The sequence below is a fragment of the Brienomyrus brachyistius genome, chromosome 12, assembly GCF_023856365.1.
Source record: "Brienomyrus brachyistius isolate T26 chromosome 12, BBRACH_0.4, whole genome shotgun sequence".
NCBI lineage: Eukaryota > Metazoa > Chordata > Actinopteri > Osteoglossiformes > Mormyridae > Brienomyrus > Brienomyrus brachyistius.
The window spans coordinates 12,500,643-12,519,179 of NC_064544.1; the positions used below are offsets into that span (position 1 = coordinate 12,500,643).

Genomic DNA, 18,537 nt, shown 5'->3' on the forward strand with positions numbered 1-18,537 from the left:
ATAATTTCTATCACTGCCCCTGCGTACTGGCATCCCATCCAGCTATGTGGTTGTCTTACAGCACATTGAGTCTGGAAGGGTTGCTGAGGTGCAAAGGAGCCGAATGATCCGTAAATAAATCATGACACTTATGCCCTTCATATAGTGAGCCGGGCCTGTGAGTGAGGAGACGTTTTATAGAGCTCGCAAACAAGGGTGTAAATGTGAGGCCGCGCGCGGTTGTAGTAATTAACCCAGTAAGTTAATGCACTATCAGCCCGTGCACTGGGGGAGGTAATGTATCATTAACTCAGTAACCAAGAAAGCTAACATCCTATTAACCCAGTAACCAAAGCGGTAATTATACTATCAACTGAGTAACCAAGTTAATTCGCACGGCACACTGAACAGATAATGCAGTGGACAGAGCGACTGAAGCACTGCCTCAGGACGGCTAGAGCCTTGCTCTACACCAGCAGGATTTACATAAATGAACAGGAGTGCTCTCAAGCCATTTGCTTATCTACAATAGTATTACTGATACTTCATTCATCCCTGTGGGGAAATTGGGTTGTTTTCAGATATCCCATCATGCTCTCCACACACACACACACACACACACACACACACACAAAGAGGGAAGACGTGGGACGGAAGTAGGTTATAGACCTGTGCTTGATGCTGTGTGGTTCTTGGTCCAATACTGCTTACATGTGTACCTTCATTAGAAGCTCAGCCTAGCTGTTCTTATACCTGATAGGGTGGCCAACTTTGGTCAGCTGACAGATGTGAGATTTTCAATTCGAGACACGTCTGCACACACATGAACACGAATTTACATGCATGTGACAGTTCAATTACCTTTGCAAACTACCCAAACAATTTTAACGTAGCTAATATTACTTTTGTAATGGAATAATATAGATTTGCCGTAAGATGTTTTATGTGAGCATGAGTCTGAAACTGTGAGTGTCTTGCCAGACGCGTAAAAGCTGGCAGGCCTGGCCTAGCTGACTCCTGGACAGCACGTGTAAATGTAAACGATTGGTTCAGAGAGATAACCAATCAGATTGCGGAGGTGGGTCAAGCAACTAGAAGAGGTGGGACCAGACAATCAAATGCCTTGGTCCTGCCTTGATTGATACATTCTGATAAACAAAACAGCAGGACGTACAAGAAGGTTGAGTCAATCTTACAAGAGGCATGTAAGATCACAAGATGGCTGTCAGGAGCCCGAGCTCACTGTAACAAACTGGCGCCTAACATATTATTTACCCCAGCGGGGGGTTATTGGCAACAATAAACACGAAACAGCAACATGGTCAGGGAGAGAGAACACTATAGGCAGTTCATGATGTTTGTGTATCTGGATGAGAAGGAAAATGTATGTACTGAATACGGGGGGAGACATACTGAGATGTCATTATGTTCTGAGAATTTTTATCCATTAGTCACAAGAGGCTGGAAAACATATTATCAAATAATATAATATACAACGCAGGCAAATGTCTTATAATTTTGGAAATCAAGCCTGCAGCATTCAATGCCTACAGAATAAGTCAGCCATTTATATTAAATTGTTTCTCATTGCGAACAAATATAACAGACTAGAAACCTTGTGGTTTACTGAGGTAAGGATGTCATTATAAATACCTATTTAAATAATGTGAATCGCCTGCTAAGTGTGTGGGGGCAGTTTGTTGGTTATGTTTGGGAGAAATCTGCTGAGTAGGAGCCTGAGATTTTATATGAGAGTCGGCTACCCATCGCACCAAGTACATGACATATTTGACACAGCGGGTGTAATTCACCGATCCCTACAAAGGGTGTTGAGGCCCTGATGTGTCCTACATAACACACCTAGCAAAGAACGGGTAAAACGCTGATCTCTACAGAGGGCAAAGGATTTAAACAAGAACATCATAGCCAGCAAGGCTCGCTGTCTGTGGGAGATGACTGGGTGGGGGGCAGGAGAGAGCCTAGGTGGGAGGAGTCGGGCAACATGGGGGTCCAGTTGAAGTAATTTTGTTCCGGGCATAAGAATTATGCTTGACGGCCCTCAGTAACACACCCACCCCCCTTTCATAACCAGGCATCTAGTACGCGGTCAAAGTCAGACTGGGGCTTGTCCCTGGAAGAGCAGAGGGCACCTTGGACTTGAAATACAGAATGTAAAACATACAATTGCAGGGAGAAGATCCTGCAGATGTGAACAGTATTTCTTATTCCTGGGCTTTTTAGGTGCTGGACTTAAGTGAACAGGCGGACCTGAAGTCTATCTTCTGCAACGATTCAGTCCTCAAGCAGTACGCAGAGTTCAATTCCTCCACCGCCCGGGACGTCTTCCGAAACATCAGCTGCTCCCGCTGGAACGTGCAGCTCTGGGGGGCACGGGACGTCTTCCGACAGAACGTCAACGGCGGGAAGCTGGCTGCGCAGGTTCGTCCTATTAGGAAGTGTCTGGGGCGTTTTTGATTCCTCTCCCCGAAACTGTCACATGAAATTACTGTCGCCGTATTAGCAATTTCCTTCCTCAGTGACTGGCAATTTTAATATGTACACTACAGTAGTGGCCAAAACTGTGGAAACACCTAGCATTTTAGTCTTTAAAAATTTCTAAGTGACACTGGTGGTAATGTTTATAAACAATCCAAGAATGTTACGCGAATCATACTTTGGACAATTAAACAAGCAAAGGGACCAACCACTGAATAAAGTTCTGCAGTCTCTAAAAATTTGAAGCGTTTCCACAGTTTTGGCCTCAAGTGTAATAATTAAATGAAGCAATGAGTAAAATGACGTATTCCCACTCATCAAAACATTTTGGGAGTTCATTCTGGTTTTATTCCTAGAGAAACTGAATGCAAAATATGGCAGAGATATTTTAATAACTGAAATATATCCTCTATAGACACATAATGCTTTTGGTGACCTTTGACCCAGACCTCACGTACAGTCACAATGTTTCCACTACAGCTGACCTACAGTTAAATCTGTGTTTGCTGTGTTTCTTAAATCCATTTAACCAGAAAATGGTACCTTAACTGTACTAATGGACATAAGGAATACTTTTACATGTAATACTGCTGATTACTGGTTTTAGGAGACTAAGTAGTAAGTGGGTCTGAGTAATAGATGTAATAATAGATGAATATCGAGATGGACGGCCTGTGTGAATGTCATCTGCACTTAAGCAAATTGTCCCCAAATAAACAGAGGGCCAAAGCAATGGCAATTTATCTCGGGGGCCGCTCTGATTAGGGCACTTCAGTGGTTCCACATTTCTGACGTCTTCCCCACAAAGCAGGCAAATTAGCAGCTTTAATTTAGCACGCTAAAAAAGACGTATCTCTTAGCTGGATAAATCATATTGCGGGCCTCCTGATTAGCTCCCGAACACGACTTAGACACAAATCGCTCTCCCCCACTCCGACCATTTAGCCGCGATTTCAAAGTGCTCCTAGACAGAATTGGCGGAGTGAGACGCTGACGTTTTTCTCATCAGAAGTGAGATTGGCCTGAAATGAATGCACTCCAGGCACAATGGAAGAGCAAGACAGACTCCACTTTAAGTGACATCTCCTTGAATTTATAAAGGATCAAAGTTTTTTCTTTTCTTTTTTTCCTCCCTGTTTTCGCCAGATGCTCAGGGTGTTACATATTTGTATATTTGAGTTCTCTTCAAAGAACTCAAGAGTTATTGTCTGCCCTCGTCAAGGTCAGCGGAGCGACAGCAGCGGGCGACAGTGGGCGGGTCTGACAAACGGGAGTGGCATATCTGCGGGGTGCTTTAGTGGCCCACTTCCGTGCCTGAGGGGCCTGGCAGCGGAGGACATTTTTGTGAAAAGCCTCCACGTGTTCAGCACTCCCTGTTGGTGGGCTCTCCACAGGCGGCGAAAACAAACGTTTACATGGCAGGTTTAGAGGTTATCAGAACTGCTGGAAATCCAGGGTTTCTGTTGTTTTTGGCAATAATAAAAGCTGAGATGTAAATCTCTCCCAGGTGGTCTCTTAAAAAATCAGATCCAATTTGTCCATTCCAGATGATGGGTTTGAATGCACTGATTCTCATTGCAGCGAATTTTACACGTGAGGTTTTATGCACGCTTTGTGCAATGTATTATTGCAATTAACAGCAGTACTTTTAATTAAGGTTACATGCTCTGTAAGTAGTAGCACTACAGTGGATTGTTAAAGCAATTATATTGCTATTGCTAATCAATTGTCCTTCATGTAGCTCTTTCCCGGTTTGGACCCTGGTCAAGCATCCGGGATTCTTCGCAAAACCACAGCCAATATTACACCAATATTATCAGAGGTGTGTTTACCTTTTCATTTTTCTTAAAAGATGGCATCATAATACTGCAGTTGTGACCTCAATTTCATCCCTTCATTGTCTCCCTCATCCAGCTGTCCACATTTCAGCAATCAGCCCTATTCAGCCTTGCTGGTTCGTTGGACTTCGGAAGAAATATGTTTGGGACCATGAATCGGTTGTTTTGTGGGACACAAGCTGAGACAAATTCGACAAATGCAACAATGTCTCGTCCTTCCGCATGGCTTTCCCTGAACAGCACGAATGACAACAGTACAGTTACTGAGAAAAATAACAGTAAGTGAATTTAAATGCATTAACAGAGCAATAGGATAGGCGTATCATGGTGGATGACTCGACAAAACATAAAGGTACTTTGCACAAAACTCCCGCATGCGCAAAGGTTACTTTGTGTCATGAAGAAATAGGTTAAAATTGAATTTATATTGGAATCTTCAATTTGTCAGCTGCATCCCTGCTCCTGTTTTCAGTGACCTGTTGATCAAAGTCGCTGTGATCCAGATCTTGAGAGGCTGAGGGTGTAAGGCAGCGTCCCACCTCTCACATTTCTCGTGATCTTAATATAGAAGCGAAGGTGTGGTTCCAGGCAACAAATGATTTATTTAGGCGCCTGATCTCGGTTTCGCGGCTGTGAACACAATGGCGGTGCAGTCACCCTCGCGTGGCTATTAAATATGGAGATATGCAGCTTTATGATTTATACGCTGCCTCAAAACGGACATTTCAGGGGGCAGCGGCGCGGTTAAATGTAGCGATAGGGAATTGTAGCGATTTTGACTGATGCGTGGCAGCAAAACGAGAAGAAGCGAAAACCGTCCTGGGGTTTTTCCTAATAATAGTTCAAAGGGACGCTGCGTGACTGCTTGATTCGGATATTTATTTACGATCTTTATGCCGTCGACCTGTTTTGTTTGGCCCATGGGCAAGCTCGGGGCTATACTTCTCGAGTGTAATCTCTGAAGGGACAGGCTAATTAAAAGCCACGGTGTCCCGCAAAGTTAATTGTCTGCTTGTGTGAAAAAAAAATAAAAAATAAAAGAAATCTGTGAATGGCTTTAATAAGCTGCCTCTCCCAGATTAACATTCTGCCCCAAAGTGAATTCGCTTGGCATTTGCACTACAAATGAGGAAAACAATTCTCCAAGCATTTGACAAAATAGAAAAAAAATTAAATCCAGTCCAGTCTGGTCTTGCCTCAAAATACTATCTGGGGTAAATGGCCAATTCCATACTAGTTTACTTTAAACAAGCTGAGTGATGCTCCCTTTATATTCGCCAAGCTGAAAAAGTACTCCGAAGAGCATTTCTAGGATGAAGCATCACCTCTGGAAGTGCGGCTTCTCTTTAACCCAGATTTATTGCACGGCTGTGTTATATGCCATCTGGCTGCACCTTAGGTCTAGGCTGGTGAGAGCTTCACCACACAGCCCATCACTGTGGGCTCTTCTGTATCTGTTTAAGGAAAGGATTTCAAAAACACGTCCAGTCTGAGCATCAGTCCTTCCTGACTGTATGTTTATTTTTTGCATACATTTTTATAGATAAATATAATTATAACACAATTGCGTGATTCTTCGTTGTTCAACCATAAAGCAGCTAGATGTTTTAAAATAACGGGAAAAGGTTTTAAAAGGGGTTCGAAGATGGGACATTTTCCTAATATCCTGCAAACGGCTGCACACCTAAATGCTGAGGCATGTTTTGGGGGCTCGCTGGTGTCTGACTGCCAAGGGAGGGGCTATTATGTAAGACTAAACGATCGTTTCATAGGGTGGTGCAGCGGGATGCACAAGGTGCTATTTGTTCTGATCCGCTCCCTCCCCTGCACCATGCTGCTGATTCTCAGCACTCATTAGTTGGCTGGGGCCCGTGCCTGGACTCTCTGAGGAGCTCACACAAGCTGAGACTGATGGCGGGCTCTATACACGGGGGGGAGGTGAAGAAAGTGTAGCTCTGATGATTACCGGAGACCGCGTATAATGTACAGTACCACATGGGTGTCCTCTGGGACGGATTTAATGAGAACTGTTCTTTTCCCACTTTTACCATTAAAGATGGATTTACTGTTGCTGTTGGTCTTTTAATTTATCAGTCTGAAAGTTATAGTTTAGCCAGTCCTCGGAGAGAGAGCCCTGAAGGTTTTTGGTTCACTGGCTCACTTATAGATGAACAAGGGTCTCATATCATTCTAGGTTTCCCTTCTATATATAATTCCCAATATATATATATTTTTAAAATAAAAGAATACATGATTCTGATGAGTGAAAACAAATTTCAATTATCTTCTGTGAAAGGGGGGTATGACCCCCCCACAGAGACATTTTTGTTTCCAATTAACCTTGGGATGCATGTCAGAGTTTCGCTTACTTATAGTGAGTTTCCTCTCTTAATAAGGATTTATGAGGAATTAACAAGGAAATTCATGGTGGGGGGAGGACAGAACAGGCACCTTCTTGGGAGGTCGTACACCTGAGGTGGGGGTTGAAGTTGAGGAGCCGTTAGAGAAGCTGCCCCCTCCCCATTCACTTTAGTTAGCACATGCATTACGTTATCGCTCCCCCACTGAGTACCGTTCAAATGCGACGTCCGTTCGAAACGTCGCGCTCCAACCCTATAGACACATCCGCGCTCCCGTGGGTCTCTTTTTATCCCGCGCAAGGCGAGAGAGTTTCATAACTTGTCTGGAAACGTCGTGGGGATGAGAGACGGATGAAAGGTCTTGTCTGAATGCCGCAGTTGGAGGAATTACTATGAATATCAAAAGCAGTCTAGTCTTTATTTGCCATTGGAGACTCACTCCCAGTGTTTCCAGATCTCATTATGTTGGATCAGCTTTTTGGACTGACAATTTATAATGAAATACTTAGGATGTATATGACACAAGTGAAATACCCCTCGAAGGTCTTCTAAATGTCCACACGATTTCATTTGGTTTCCGTGGCATGCATTACATTATATTCCAAAATTTAACCTCTATATGAACAAAATACATAATCTAACTCTGCAGATACACGAAAAAACATTAACAAGACTTTTTTCTTGAATCCCAGTTGCAGTTTTGCGGTAAACATGTTTAACTCTGCATTGGACTAGCAGTAATGCGTTTGATGCGATGCTAATATTTCTATTTTAAATGAGTATTAAGCGGCGTTTCCTTTTATCGGAACAGGGCTCTGCAGCGCCATCTGCAGTCCGCTCGCAGTAGCTGCCTGTAGAGACGTTGCCATTCGTCAATGAAAAGTAGGCGGCATGGCAGGAATAGATCGCACCGTCAGTACTGACGGGTTTTGGTTACTGATGTCGTGTAACGGCGTTACGTTGTCTTATGGACATCGTTTCTGCGGGGAAACGGTCAACACTGCATAGTCGGGCAGATTACAGAGGTTTTTCAATGTAATGTTTATTCGTCATTCTGATTAAAGAAGACAACATTTAACTATTGACAGCAGTAAATTGTGGTCATAAATTATTAACTTAAAAGAGGTCTGATTTGTACTTGTCTTCTCCCATCAGTTTGCCCACAGGCTGTGGTGACTCCGGTTTGTTCAGTAGATCTGATTGCCTTCCAGAATCAGCTATTGAAAACGAATAAATATGTTTACCTGTCATAATGTGCCTCAGCCTGTGGGCTCAGAGATACTTTCATGCTTCAGAATCATCATTTTTCACGAAGTTGGCTCATCTGACGTCTAAGCTATGCTCCAAATAGCTATACACCGAAAGTGACCACATGATTGCAATCTATTTCAAGTAAGAGCATGTTAATACAACAATATCGCTCCCATTATATTATTAAGATGGCTGTTTTTGTTTTTCCCGTCCATGACTTGCATTAGTTGAGCTGCAGGAGTTTTTGCAGGAGTCTGAATTAATACATTCTTAACAAATCAGTGCTGAATTCCACTCAGTGGTGGCAGCAGGGTGTTGGGTTAAGGATCTGAATTTGTGACTGAAATATTGCAGCCTCAAGCATGTGTCCTGCTGTTTCTCTGCAGGGAAATACACCTCAGAGAAGCTGCCAAAGATATAAAAATTTGATAAGCGTTAAAAAACATACCATGGGGACCTTATGAAACACAGCATGGAAAATGTGCCGTTTCTTTTGTGATGGGCTACGGTATCGTGTTGCAGCACCAACAGGTGTGATGCTGTATTCCGCCTGTCTTTTGGCCCTTCCAGGTGTCAGTCTGTCCTGTACGTTAACCAATCAGCATGCTAGCTTTTTACCGCATGGGCGACTTGTGCTGCGATAACAATCAGCTGCTAAAGCAGACGCCCGACAACAGGCTGCTAGCAATTCTACGGCTTGTTTTTAACGACGCTCCACCGTTAAGATTAATTAAGATGCCCATATTCTGTCCATTATACACTGAACAAAAATATAAATGCAACACTTTTGTTTTTGCTCCCATTTTTCATGAGATGGACTTAAAGATCTACAATTCATTCCAGATACACAATATTACCATTTCTCTCAAACATTTCTCACAAATCAGTCTAAATGTGTGATAGTGAGCACTTCTGCTTTGCTGAGATAATCCATCCCACCTCACAGGTGTGCCACATCAAGATGCTGATCTGACATCATGGGTAGTGCACAGGTGTACCTTATACTGCCCACAATAAAAGGCCACCCTGGAATGTGCAGTTTTGTCTCACAGCAAAATGCCACAGATGCCACAAGCATTGAGGGAGCGTGCAATTGGCATGCTGACAGCAGGAATGTCAACCAGATCTGTTGCTCGTGCATTGAATGTTCATTTCTCAACCATAAGCCGTCTCCAAAGGCGTTTCAGAGAATATGGCAGTACATCCAACCGGCCTCACAACCGCAGACCACGTGTAACCACACCAGCCCAGGACCTCCACATCCAGCAGGTTCACCTCCAAGATCGTCTGAGACCAGCCACTCAGACAGATAATGCACGGCCCCATGTTGCAAGGATCTGTACACAGTTCTTGGAAGCTGAAAATGTCCCAGTTCTTGCATGGCCAGCATACTCACCGGACATGTCACCCGTTGAGCATGTTTGGGATGTGCTTGACCGGCGTATACGACAGCGTGTACCAGTTCCCACTAATATCCAACAACTTCGCACAGCCATTGAAGAGGAGTGGACTAACATTCCACAGGCCACAATTGACAATCTGATAAACTCTATGCGAAGAAGATGTGTTGCATTGCATGAGGCAAATGGTGGTCACACCAGATACTGACCGGTTCTGAGTCCCCAGACCCCCAATAAAGCAAAAAACTGCACATTCCAGGGTGGCCTTTTATTGTGGGCAGTATAAGGTACACCTGTGCACTACCCATGATGTCAGATCAGCATCTTGATGTGGCACACCTGTGAGGTGGGATGGATTATCTCAGCAAAGCAGAAGTGCTCACTATCACACATTTAGACTGATTTGTGAGAAATGTTTGAGAGAAATGGTAATATTGTGTATCTGGAATGAATTGTAGGTCTTTAAGTCCATCTCATGAAAAATGGGAGCAGAAACAAGAGTGTTGCGTTTATATTTTTGTTCAGTATATATACTGAAAATTAGTGGCCGAGCTCTGAAAAACGTGGGTTGGGGGTGCATCTGGGGTGAATGGAAGTGGCACGTTAGTGTGGAGCGGGCTTGTGGTCTGCAACACTGCCCGCCTGGTGCTGTAATGGCCTAGATCAATGTTTCCCAATCCAGTCATCGGGGGCACACAGTCCCTGTCCGACAGTCCACATTTCTGCTTCCTCCGGAGCAAAATCATGAACCGTCTATGGGTCCCCGAGGACAAGATTGAAAATCATTGGGTTAGATGAACAAGAGGATTATAGGGAGCAACACCTGTGTGGGCTGAGACACAGCTGGTAAGAATGAAGGCTGTTTTTAATGTGCCGCTCATTATAACGATCGTAATCGGGGCGTTACTTTGGCTGAACTTTTGCCTCCATATTCAACATGACCCTCATTTTTGCAAGAAAACACCTGACGACCCACATTTCCTTCATACACCGTTAAAGAAAGGCATTAGAACAACTCTTTCCATTAGTTTTCATGGGCGCTATAACGAAACGGATTACGATGCGTAAACAGCAATGCTAATTGATATCTCTAACGGTAATAGCATCCAGCTAATCGCTAACTTAGCTGACAGCGCATTGCCTCAGATGCTAATAGTTGTTTCACAGAGGCGAGTTCTTAGAGTGGTCAGGTAACATAGCTACCTGTGACACAGGCCTAAATAAATGTGAAACCATTTGAAATGAATTTTAATAGACAATCATGTTTGCGGAATATGCATAACATGAGAAGGGGGGGTGCACTGTAAGCCGTCGCCCCGTGAAATGTACTGGAGCAGTTGTTACCTGTTAGCGGCTGGTGCATGGCAGTGAGGGGAGAGGGTGGTGAAGCGGAATGCTCTGGAGGTCTGGCCTGGAGGCGAGGCCCTGTACTCCTCTATGTCTTAAGGCGGAATCCATTCCCTGACCGACTATCAGAGATGTTCCTATGGCCAAGTCTTTCGATTCTGAAGACTGCTCATGTTATATATGTTCGGCTTGCCCACAGTTTTAGGAAAGACACCAGTGGCAATATGGTTCAAAAGTTTACTGGACAGGGCAAAAATGGGACTGGTTGATGGTTGAGTTTGTGTTTACTAGCACTTTCTTACATTAATTGTCCTTTTGTTCAATTACTTGAGGAAAAATGCAAAAAAATAAAAAAAAATGACAATACAAGTGCATATTTTCTCTGTGTGCTAAATAACCTCACTTTCCCGTGATAAAAGTGATGATTCGACTTGCTGGTGAAGATTTATTGTTTTACGTTACAAATGATGAATCATGGTTTTGATCCATAAAGCAAATTAAATGTGGTGAATTGAATGTAATAGTTTCTTTTCTACAGTTATTTTCATGGCTTTCCAATATCTGAATTTTTTTAAAAAACACAACCGTGTCAGCAAACGCGAAATCTGTGAAACGCAAATCTACAAGTAGCGGAATTCACCGAGTGGTATGCTCTAAAGGCTCGTTGATCCACTAATCTGAAGTGTGGAGTTCTGTAACCTGTAGGGTCACACGGAGAAAAATTCAAAAAAAAAAATATGTATACACTATATGTGGAAGAATATGTGGACACCCGTTTGTCCAACATCTTATTCTGAAACCAAGGGTTTCTGTATGAAGTTGGGCCTACCTTTGTTCCTGTAATAGCCTTTGCTCTTCTGGGAAGGCTTTCCATTACATGTCGGAATGTAGGTGGGTTTTGTGGCCACTCAAGTTACTGTAGGTAGTACGTAGGACTGCCTATGCATTAGGCACATATGTAAAATAAATAATAAATAATTTTTGCTGTTCCCATTAAATTCCTAACCTAATGACCACAATGTGCCATTTGAGTTTTACCCTTTAGACAGTCCATTCTTTTAGTGCTCTGTTCTTTTTTTAAAAAAAAAATATTTTTATTTTATTATTCCCCACTAGCATATGTCAGAATATCTGAGAAGTATTGGCATGGCAGCAAGAGCTCAGTCATTCGCAATCCATTAAATTTTCCCTGTGATATGTTTGATCGTCCTCAAGGTTCAGGCCGTACTGTGCACAGTAGGTACTCTGCTGCTGAAAGGATACTGGGTCAGGCCCCTGCAAAGGACATTCTGAACTCGTCTTGATGAGGCTGTGAAAATATCCACCTGGACAAAGGAGCGTAAGAAAACAAAAAGATAAAAAAAAAAAAAAAAAAAAAAAAACAACATGAAATTGTCTTTTTGGAGAAGAAAGATAAGTGGGCTTAGGATCAAGGGCTCTATAAATGCCGTGGAATCCCGGAATGATTCAGGGGGCCTGGAGATGAACAGGCACCTTGGAGCATGCGGGCAGAGATTATATGTTACATACGTGGAGGGCAAGGTTTTGCAGCCTCGACCCTGCTTAGTGATAAAATACCTCTAAGAATAACAATAAGCAGATAGGTAGAACACCCAATACAGGGTGTGTTCTGCTCTATGGTTGCTGGGATAGGCTACGGAATCACCGCTACCCTGCTTAGGATGAGTTTTAATTACACAAAAATGTTCTGAGGGCAGAAGGAAAAATGATTGGTTCAGAGAAACTAGTAACTAGAGGAGGCGGGACAAAGACATCTGATTGGTAGGTCTCTCCTGATTTAGTTGCTTGGACCCACCTCCTCAACAATCTAATTGGTTATCTTTCTGAACCAATCATTTTCCTTCGGCCCTCAGAACAAAACTCGCATGAGCAAAGGGTGAGGGGTTTTGGAAAACAGATAGATTCCTATAGTGAAATAACAACAACAGGCTACCTGTAGAAAACTTAGTGGTTAATGAAAAATAAAGATATGTGAATGGAGATAATTTGTAACAGAATTGTGGGGATTTGTACTTGAGAATTAAGCCTAGTCAAAGAAATTAGATAAACTGTGTTATTGTGGTGTTTCAAATCTATATTGTAAGATTTCGCTAGCTAATTTCTGGAGCATGTAACTGAGAAATTGTTTCAAAAGTCAATAGTTGACGCAGCACAATATAATAACTAGTATTATTACATTTATGGTATTTAATGGTTCTGTTGAAATCACACAGTGAAACAATTGTTCTAGTTTAATCACCATTTCATTGCTCATTAACACCTAAGTTAATGTAGCATTTTATTATAACACAAATACTTTCCTTCACTGAGCTGCATCTTAGTCAAAAACATAAAGGCTTGCGGGTAAAATGGAGGAAGACTGATTACTGCCGATATGCCTTTTGAATCAGCATTACAAGGGTACAAGGGATTATCTTAAAGTCTGGCATTAATGTGCTAAACTGGTCGATGATCCCTTTAGACGTTCTTCATAGATGATATCTTTTCACTGTATGTGGTAGATTTTATACATTTTCAATAACAGCGACCCAGTGAGGTTTATAGTGGAACGTTGGGCGGTGTACACCCTGGGCAGCATGCCAGTGCCACGGCATCTTCACACCAAGGTCACGGTAGAAGCATTGTTTCCCAGAAGTCTGTGCTGGTGGACTGTGCTGGAAACCCACACAGACACAGAGGAGAATGTGCAACAATGTCGCAATTTACAGTAAAGGACCTGAGGTGGGATTCGGATCTATAACCCTGACTCACCTCCTCTCACTGCTCCATTTATGTATATATTACGCTCAGACCACGTACTTGACTGAAGGTCCACTCTCCATCGCTTTTCCCCGAGAGCCGAGCGACTTCAGCGTAGTGGTTGGATGTGAGTAGTATCCAGCAGCACTGCGTCTCTCTGCAGTGCATCATTCACATCAAAGCCTGTCTGGCTGCATTCGACTCATGTGGGGTCTGTCCGGGGTAATGGGGAGTCACAGTCCAAATCACAAATGTGCCCTATTTTACTGGATTGGAGGCAGGTGTTGTGGTGTTTGAACAGTTCAACTTATATCTAAAAGGGTTCTGGTCTGAATCACAGAAAGGCAATTGCTATTCTGCAGCACTGATAGCCTTCAATAACTTCACAAAAATACACTGTGTAATAATATCATTGTTATACCCAATGTACAGCACTTGCCTCTACACTACGCTTGCACTTTGGTATAGTGGTGGTCCAGTAAACTTCCACTCCGGTACAGACTCCCGTAAAAAAACTACAGGAATTGAATAAAGAGAGGGGCATAGCCTGCTATGTTTTCCAGGACTATATGTCCTCCAGATCTTTCTCCCACTGTTAAGGTGATGCCAACATTAACTTATCAGCACAAGAGCTGTCAACTTGTTGCACACTTACCCTCAAGGTAAAGTCCATTCAATGGTTTTCATTAGAATGGGTCTGAGTATCTCCTCTCTACATGACTGGGAGAGAATTTTTCAGATGTTTTTCCTTTTTTTCATGGGTATTGGTTTTCAGTCTTGTTATTGCATATTTCTGCTTTTCAGCAACAGTTAGCTTTTATCTTCTGAAACCAACCTATTGAGGGATTTTCAAAAAAATAAGTAACAATAAAACTGACTGCAAAGTGCTTTCTTGTATTCAGTACTTTCTATTGAGATTTCTTTTGTTATTATTGGAGTTTTGAATTATTCCTTTTCATTTCTTCAGATTTGACCGTATTAATATTCTTCCAAGGCTTTTCAAAGCTTGGGCCCTATGGTGGCTCAGTGGGTCGCACCAGTACCTCACATCTCCAGCGTTGGTGGTTTGAATCCCCTCTTTGCTCTTTGTGTGTGGTAGTTGTCTGTTCTTCCAGTTTGTGGGCTTCCTCCCACAGTCCACTGACATGCAGTTAGCCGGATTTGTTTCCATAGTTCCTACTGTGTTGCTATATTTGCCATCTTGTTTATTTAGATGTACAAGTAATGTTTTTGCTATGTGTCATAGAAAATAAATAACCACACAGAGCACTGACGCCGGTTCTGAGTCTCTTAGGTCAGCCCCTGTAACTTCACATAAATCTGGTCTTTCGCTGAGGTCGCTTTGAAGTAGGGTTGAACTGCCAAACTTTGCTTAAGTTATTCTGAAAGAAAAGTACATAGGAAAGAGAAAAGATCAAGAAAAAAAAGAGAAAGTTCTGTTTGAAATTGCATTAAACACGTTAAATCAGATTACTAAAGCTATATAAAGCTGGCACTGAACGGAAAACTTTAAAACATCGAAAGAACCTCGATACAGTCTGTTAGCAATCTGGGAAACGTGTTTCTTCCCTGTATGATGCTGATTGTCATTGTTCAGGTGCTATATCCACAGAGCACATTTGCACCGCACTGCCACAGAGCATCACTGCCACCTAGTATCAACTTCACTCTAAAGGAATAAAACTGATTATTTCTTTCAGTATGTGTAATTTGCCTCTTTGGTATTAATAATTTAGGCTGGAAGGTTTTTTTCTTCTCCCCTAATATTAAGTATCTCAAGGTACCCTTTCCCCATGTTAATGAGTGAATTATTCAGCTATAAAAATACCCTTTGGTACTATTTAAACCATTTACATAGTTATTTCCTATACAGGTAAGGAAGATTCAATGCAAAATATCACGACTAAAGATCACGACTAAATTGTAATGCAACAATAAAGTAATAAAGCTAATATTTTTAAATCCTTTTCCTAAAGTGTGCTTTAATTCCCCCCCTCCCCCCAGGTACTATTAAAACCATTTACATAGTTATTCCCTGTACAGGTAAGGAAGATTCAATGCAAAATATCATAACTAAAGATCACGAGTAAATTGTAATGCATCAATAAAGTAGTAAAGCTAATATTTTTAAATCCTTTTCCTAAAGTGTGCGTTAATCCCCCCCCCCCCCCACACACACACACAAACACATGTCCCAGGTACTACAATATTTAAACCACTTACATTGTTATTCCCTATACAGGTAAGGAAGATTCAATGCAAAATATCACAACTAAATTATAATGCATCAATAAAGTAACAGCTACTATTTTCGTATCCTTTTCCTAAACTGTGGTTTTATTTTTTTCCCCCGCAGCTGCCTTTTGCGAAACCCTAAATGCGACCCTGCAGGGCGTTCCTGCCCTCCGGTACGTGTGGAAGACCTTTCGGCCGCTGCTGCAGGGCAAGGTGGTCTACAGCCCCGACACGCCGGTGACGAGGCTCCTGGTGGAGGAGGTACCTGCATTAAACTCGCGCTAAATCCTCCGCATGGCTTGGAATCGTAAGAAATAGGCTACATGAACAATTTGCGATAACAGTAACGTTCAGCATCTGTCATTCCTTCACCCGAGACTTCCTCTGTTACGTGTGTTTGTTCGAACACCTGATGACCGTGCTTTTGTTGGGCCACCTTTTGTTAGAACAATTGCTGGGCAGCCACTGATAACTACCACTCACACCCCACCTCGGTGAATAAAAGTAATTTTGGCCGTGGATTGTCAGAAGCACATCTTGTGGCGAATACCAAGTACCTTCAGGAGTGGTGGAAATGTCAAGCGGGCTCATAAATATTCATACCCCGCACTTTTTTGGAAGGGAGGAGACAAATGGCAAATCATGTGGGTGCTAAATAAGAGATGCGAATTCCTGAAATCATTCTAAGATGAAACATGTACTCTTAAGTATACGATTTCCGTGCGATTTCGTGTTTAATTATGAACAAGCTAAGCCAATACGTCCAAGCCCAAGTTCAAGTGAAACGATGAGAAATTAAAAAAATTTAAAAAAAACTGAAGAATGAAGGATTCTAACTATTCAGTGCTACCTGTGCAAAGCGTCAGAACCTGTCACATGAATCATTTTAAAGCATGTGCTTTTCAGAACATGACCTAAAAATATTTGTGCGTTATGTATAGCGAGAGTAGGGAGAAAAATCAAGAGGCACCAGACTTTGTTGTCAGATAAGAGTGGTTTGTGTATCATATGGTGAAACTTCAGGGAATGTGGTCTGAAAAACACCAAGGGGCAATAGTGTATCTCAAAGTTGGGACGTGAATGTCATTGTTTACAACAGACACTGCTGGGTTAACCTTAGTTTAGGTTCTTTCTGACAATGGGTGACAGAACGCTGTGTGACTTCAGTTTTAAGCTTCATATAATCCCGATGATTTCTGGGATACCGAATGATCCAAATGCCCTTTGCACAGTTGTATACCTCAATGTGATTCGCATTTTAAAGTTGGTGTGGCATTTAGGATTTCATATACTCTGATGTACAACTGAAGTCTAGTTTGTAGTTCTTTGTAAAAGGAGAAAAAGGTCCTGTTAACTGTCAACAAAACAAAATACTCGGTCTCTGTATCCTGCATGTCACTGTGAACGGAGCTGAATGACTGCGATTAGTAGTTTCAGGTAGAAGTATTGAACGCTTTTAATCTTCTTTAACCAGACCTTTACCTCAAATGCTGTGACACGTCAACTACAGCAAATATCTTCTTGATTGAATTAGTTTGTAATAAGCAGCAATAGATAAAAATGTGTATCCCCAGACTGAATTAATCATCATAATTTTTTTTCCCTTTACGCCCACGTTACAGTGCTGCAATCACTAATATGCTGTTTGGTAACAGACACGATATTCTGTTCAATTTTATAGGAATCTGGCTAAGGCTACCCATGGATACAGTGTGCATTTGACCTTCAAGCTTGTCATTACTAAAATAATATTTTTGATTTTTCTTGCCTTTGTAGGCCAATGGAACTTTCAAAGCGCTGGGCATGTTGAAAGAGCTCAGCGACGCCTGGGAGACACAGGGACCAAAAATCTGGGATTTCATGCAGGACAGCCAGCAGATGAACTCCCTGCGGGTAAAATCCCATCGACTTGGGGGATGAGCTGATGTGTCGATGCGGTCATTAATGTTTAGCTCTAACCGTAATGCCATTACATGAAGCTGCAGTACACGCTCAAACACAATAATCATTAATAAAAATCATAATTTGTATATAATTGTAATATATATACACACAAACATACAGTAGACACACACAGAGTACTGTGCAAAAGACTTAGGCAGTGAAAAAAACGTTTAAAGCTGTTTATCTGAACTGTAAGTGTCCCCTTGCTCTGGAAAAAAAACCCTACTTAACATTAAATCTTATGCAAATTCACCAAAATCTAGCCAGGATGGATGGCTAGTGGAACACCACTTCAATTCCAGAACCCTGTTTCAGGGACCATTGCTTGAATCTTTCACACTTCATCACCAGCACAATTAAATCATTAATGTGATTAATTAATGTAAATAACTGAAGTATTGATTAGCCAGATATGGTGTGATAGTAGTCAAGTGAAAAAAAAACACATACCTGTAGGTGTGTAGATGCTGCAAAGATGGTTGTTGCACATGCCGAATGAGTGAATTGCTCAGTCATAAAAATATAATTTACAGTTATTTCCCATACAGGTGAGTAGGATTCAATGGAAAATATCACGACTAAAGATCACAACTAAATTCTAATGCATCAATAAAGTAATAAAGCTAATATTTTTGAATCCTTTTCCTAAAGTGTGCTTTAAGCCTCCCCTCCCCCCCGACTTTAGAAGTCAAGTTTTGGAACAGCTAAGCTGAATCATTTTGACAGACATAATATCATAATATTAGACCAACATGAAGATCATTTGCACATCACTTTCTTTGGCTGGCTAAGACTTTTGCACAGTACTGTGTGTGTGTGTGTGTGTGTGTGTGTATATATATATATATATATATATATATATATATATATTTACACATACACATATATGAATAAATATATACAGTATGTATATATATATATATATAT

General features: G+C 41.8%; 1 protein-coding gene across 2 annotated transcripts in view; it reads left to right on the forward strand.

The window, feature by feature from the left end:
- The window catches only part of LOC125705061 (phospholipid-transporting ATPase ABCA1-like), a 164,932-nt gene that overhangs the window by 16,696 nt on the left and 129,699 nt on the right, over nt 1-18,537 (forward strand). For both annotated transcript variants that reach the window (XM_048971386.1, XM_048971387.1), the window contains exons 7-11: nt 2,221-2,418; nt 4,217-4,297; nt 4,390-4,591; nt 15,788-15,927; nt 17,443-17,559. In XM_048971386.1, the coding sequence (XP_048827343.1) occupies nt 2,221-2,418; nt 4,217-4,297; nt 4,390-4,591; nt 15,788-15,927; nt 17,443-17,559 (738 nt within the window). The remainder of the gene's footprint in view (nt 1-2,220; nt 2,419-4,216; nt 4,298-4,389; nt 4,592-15,787; nt 15,928-17,442; nt 17,560-18,537) is intronic.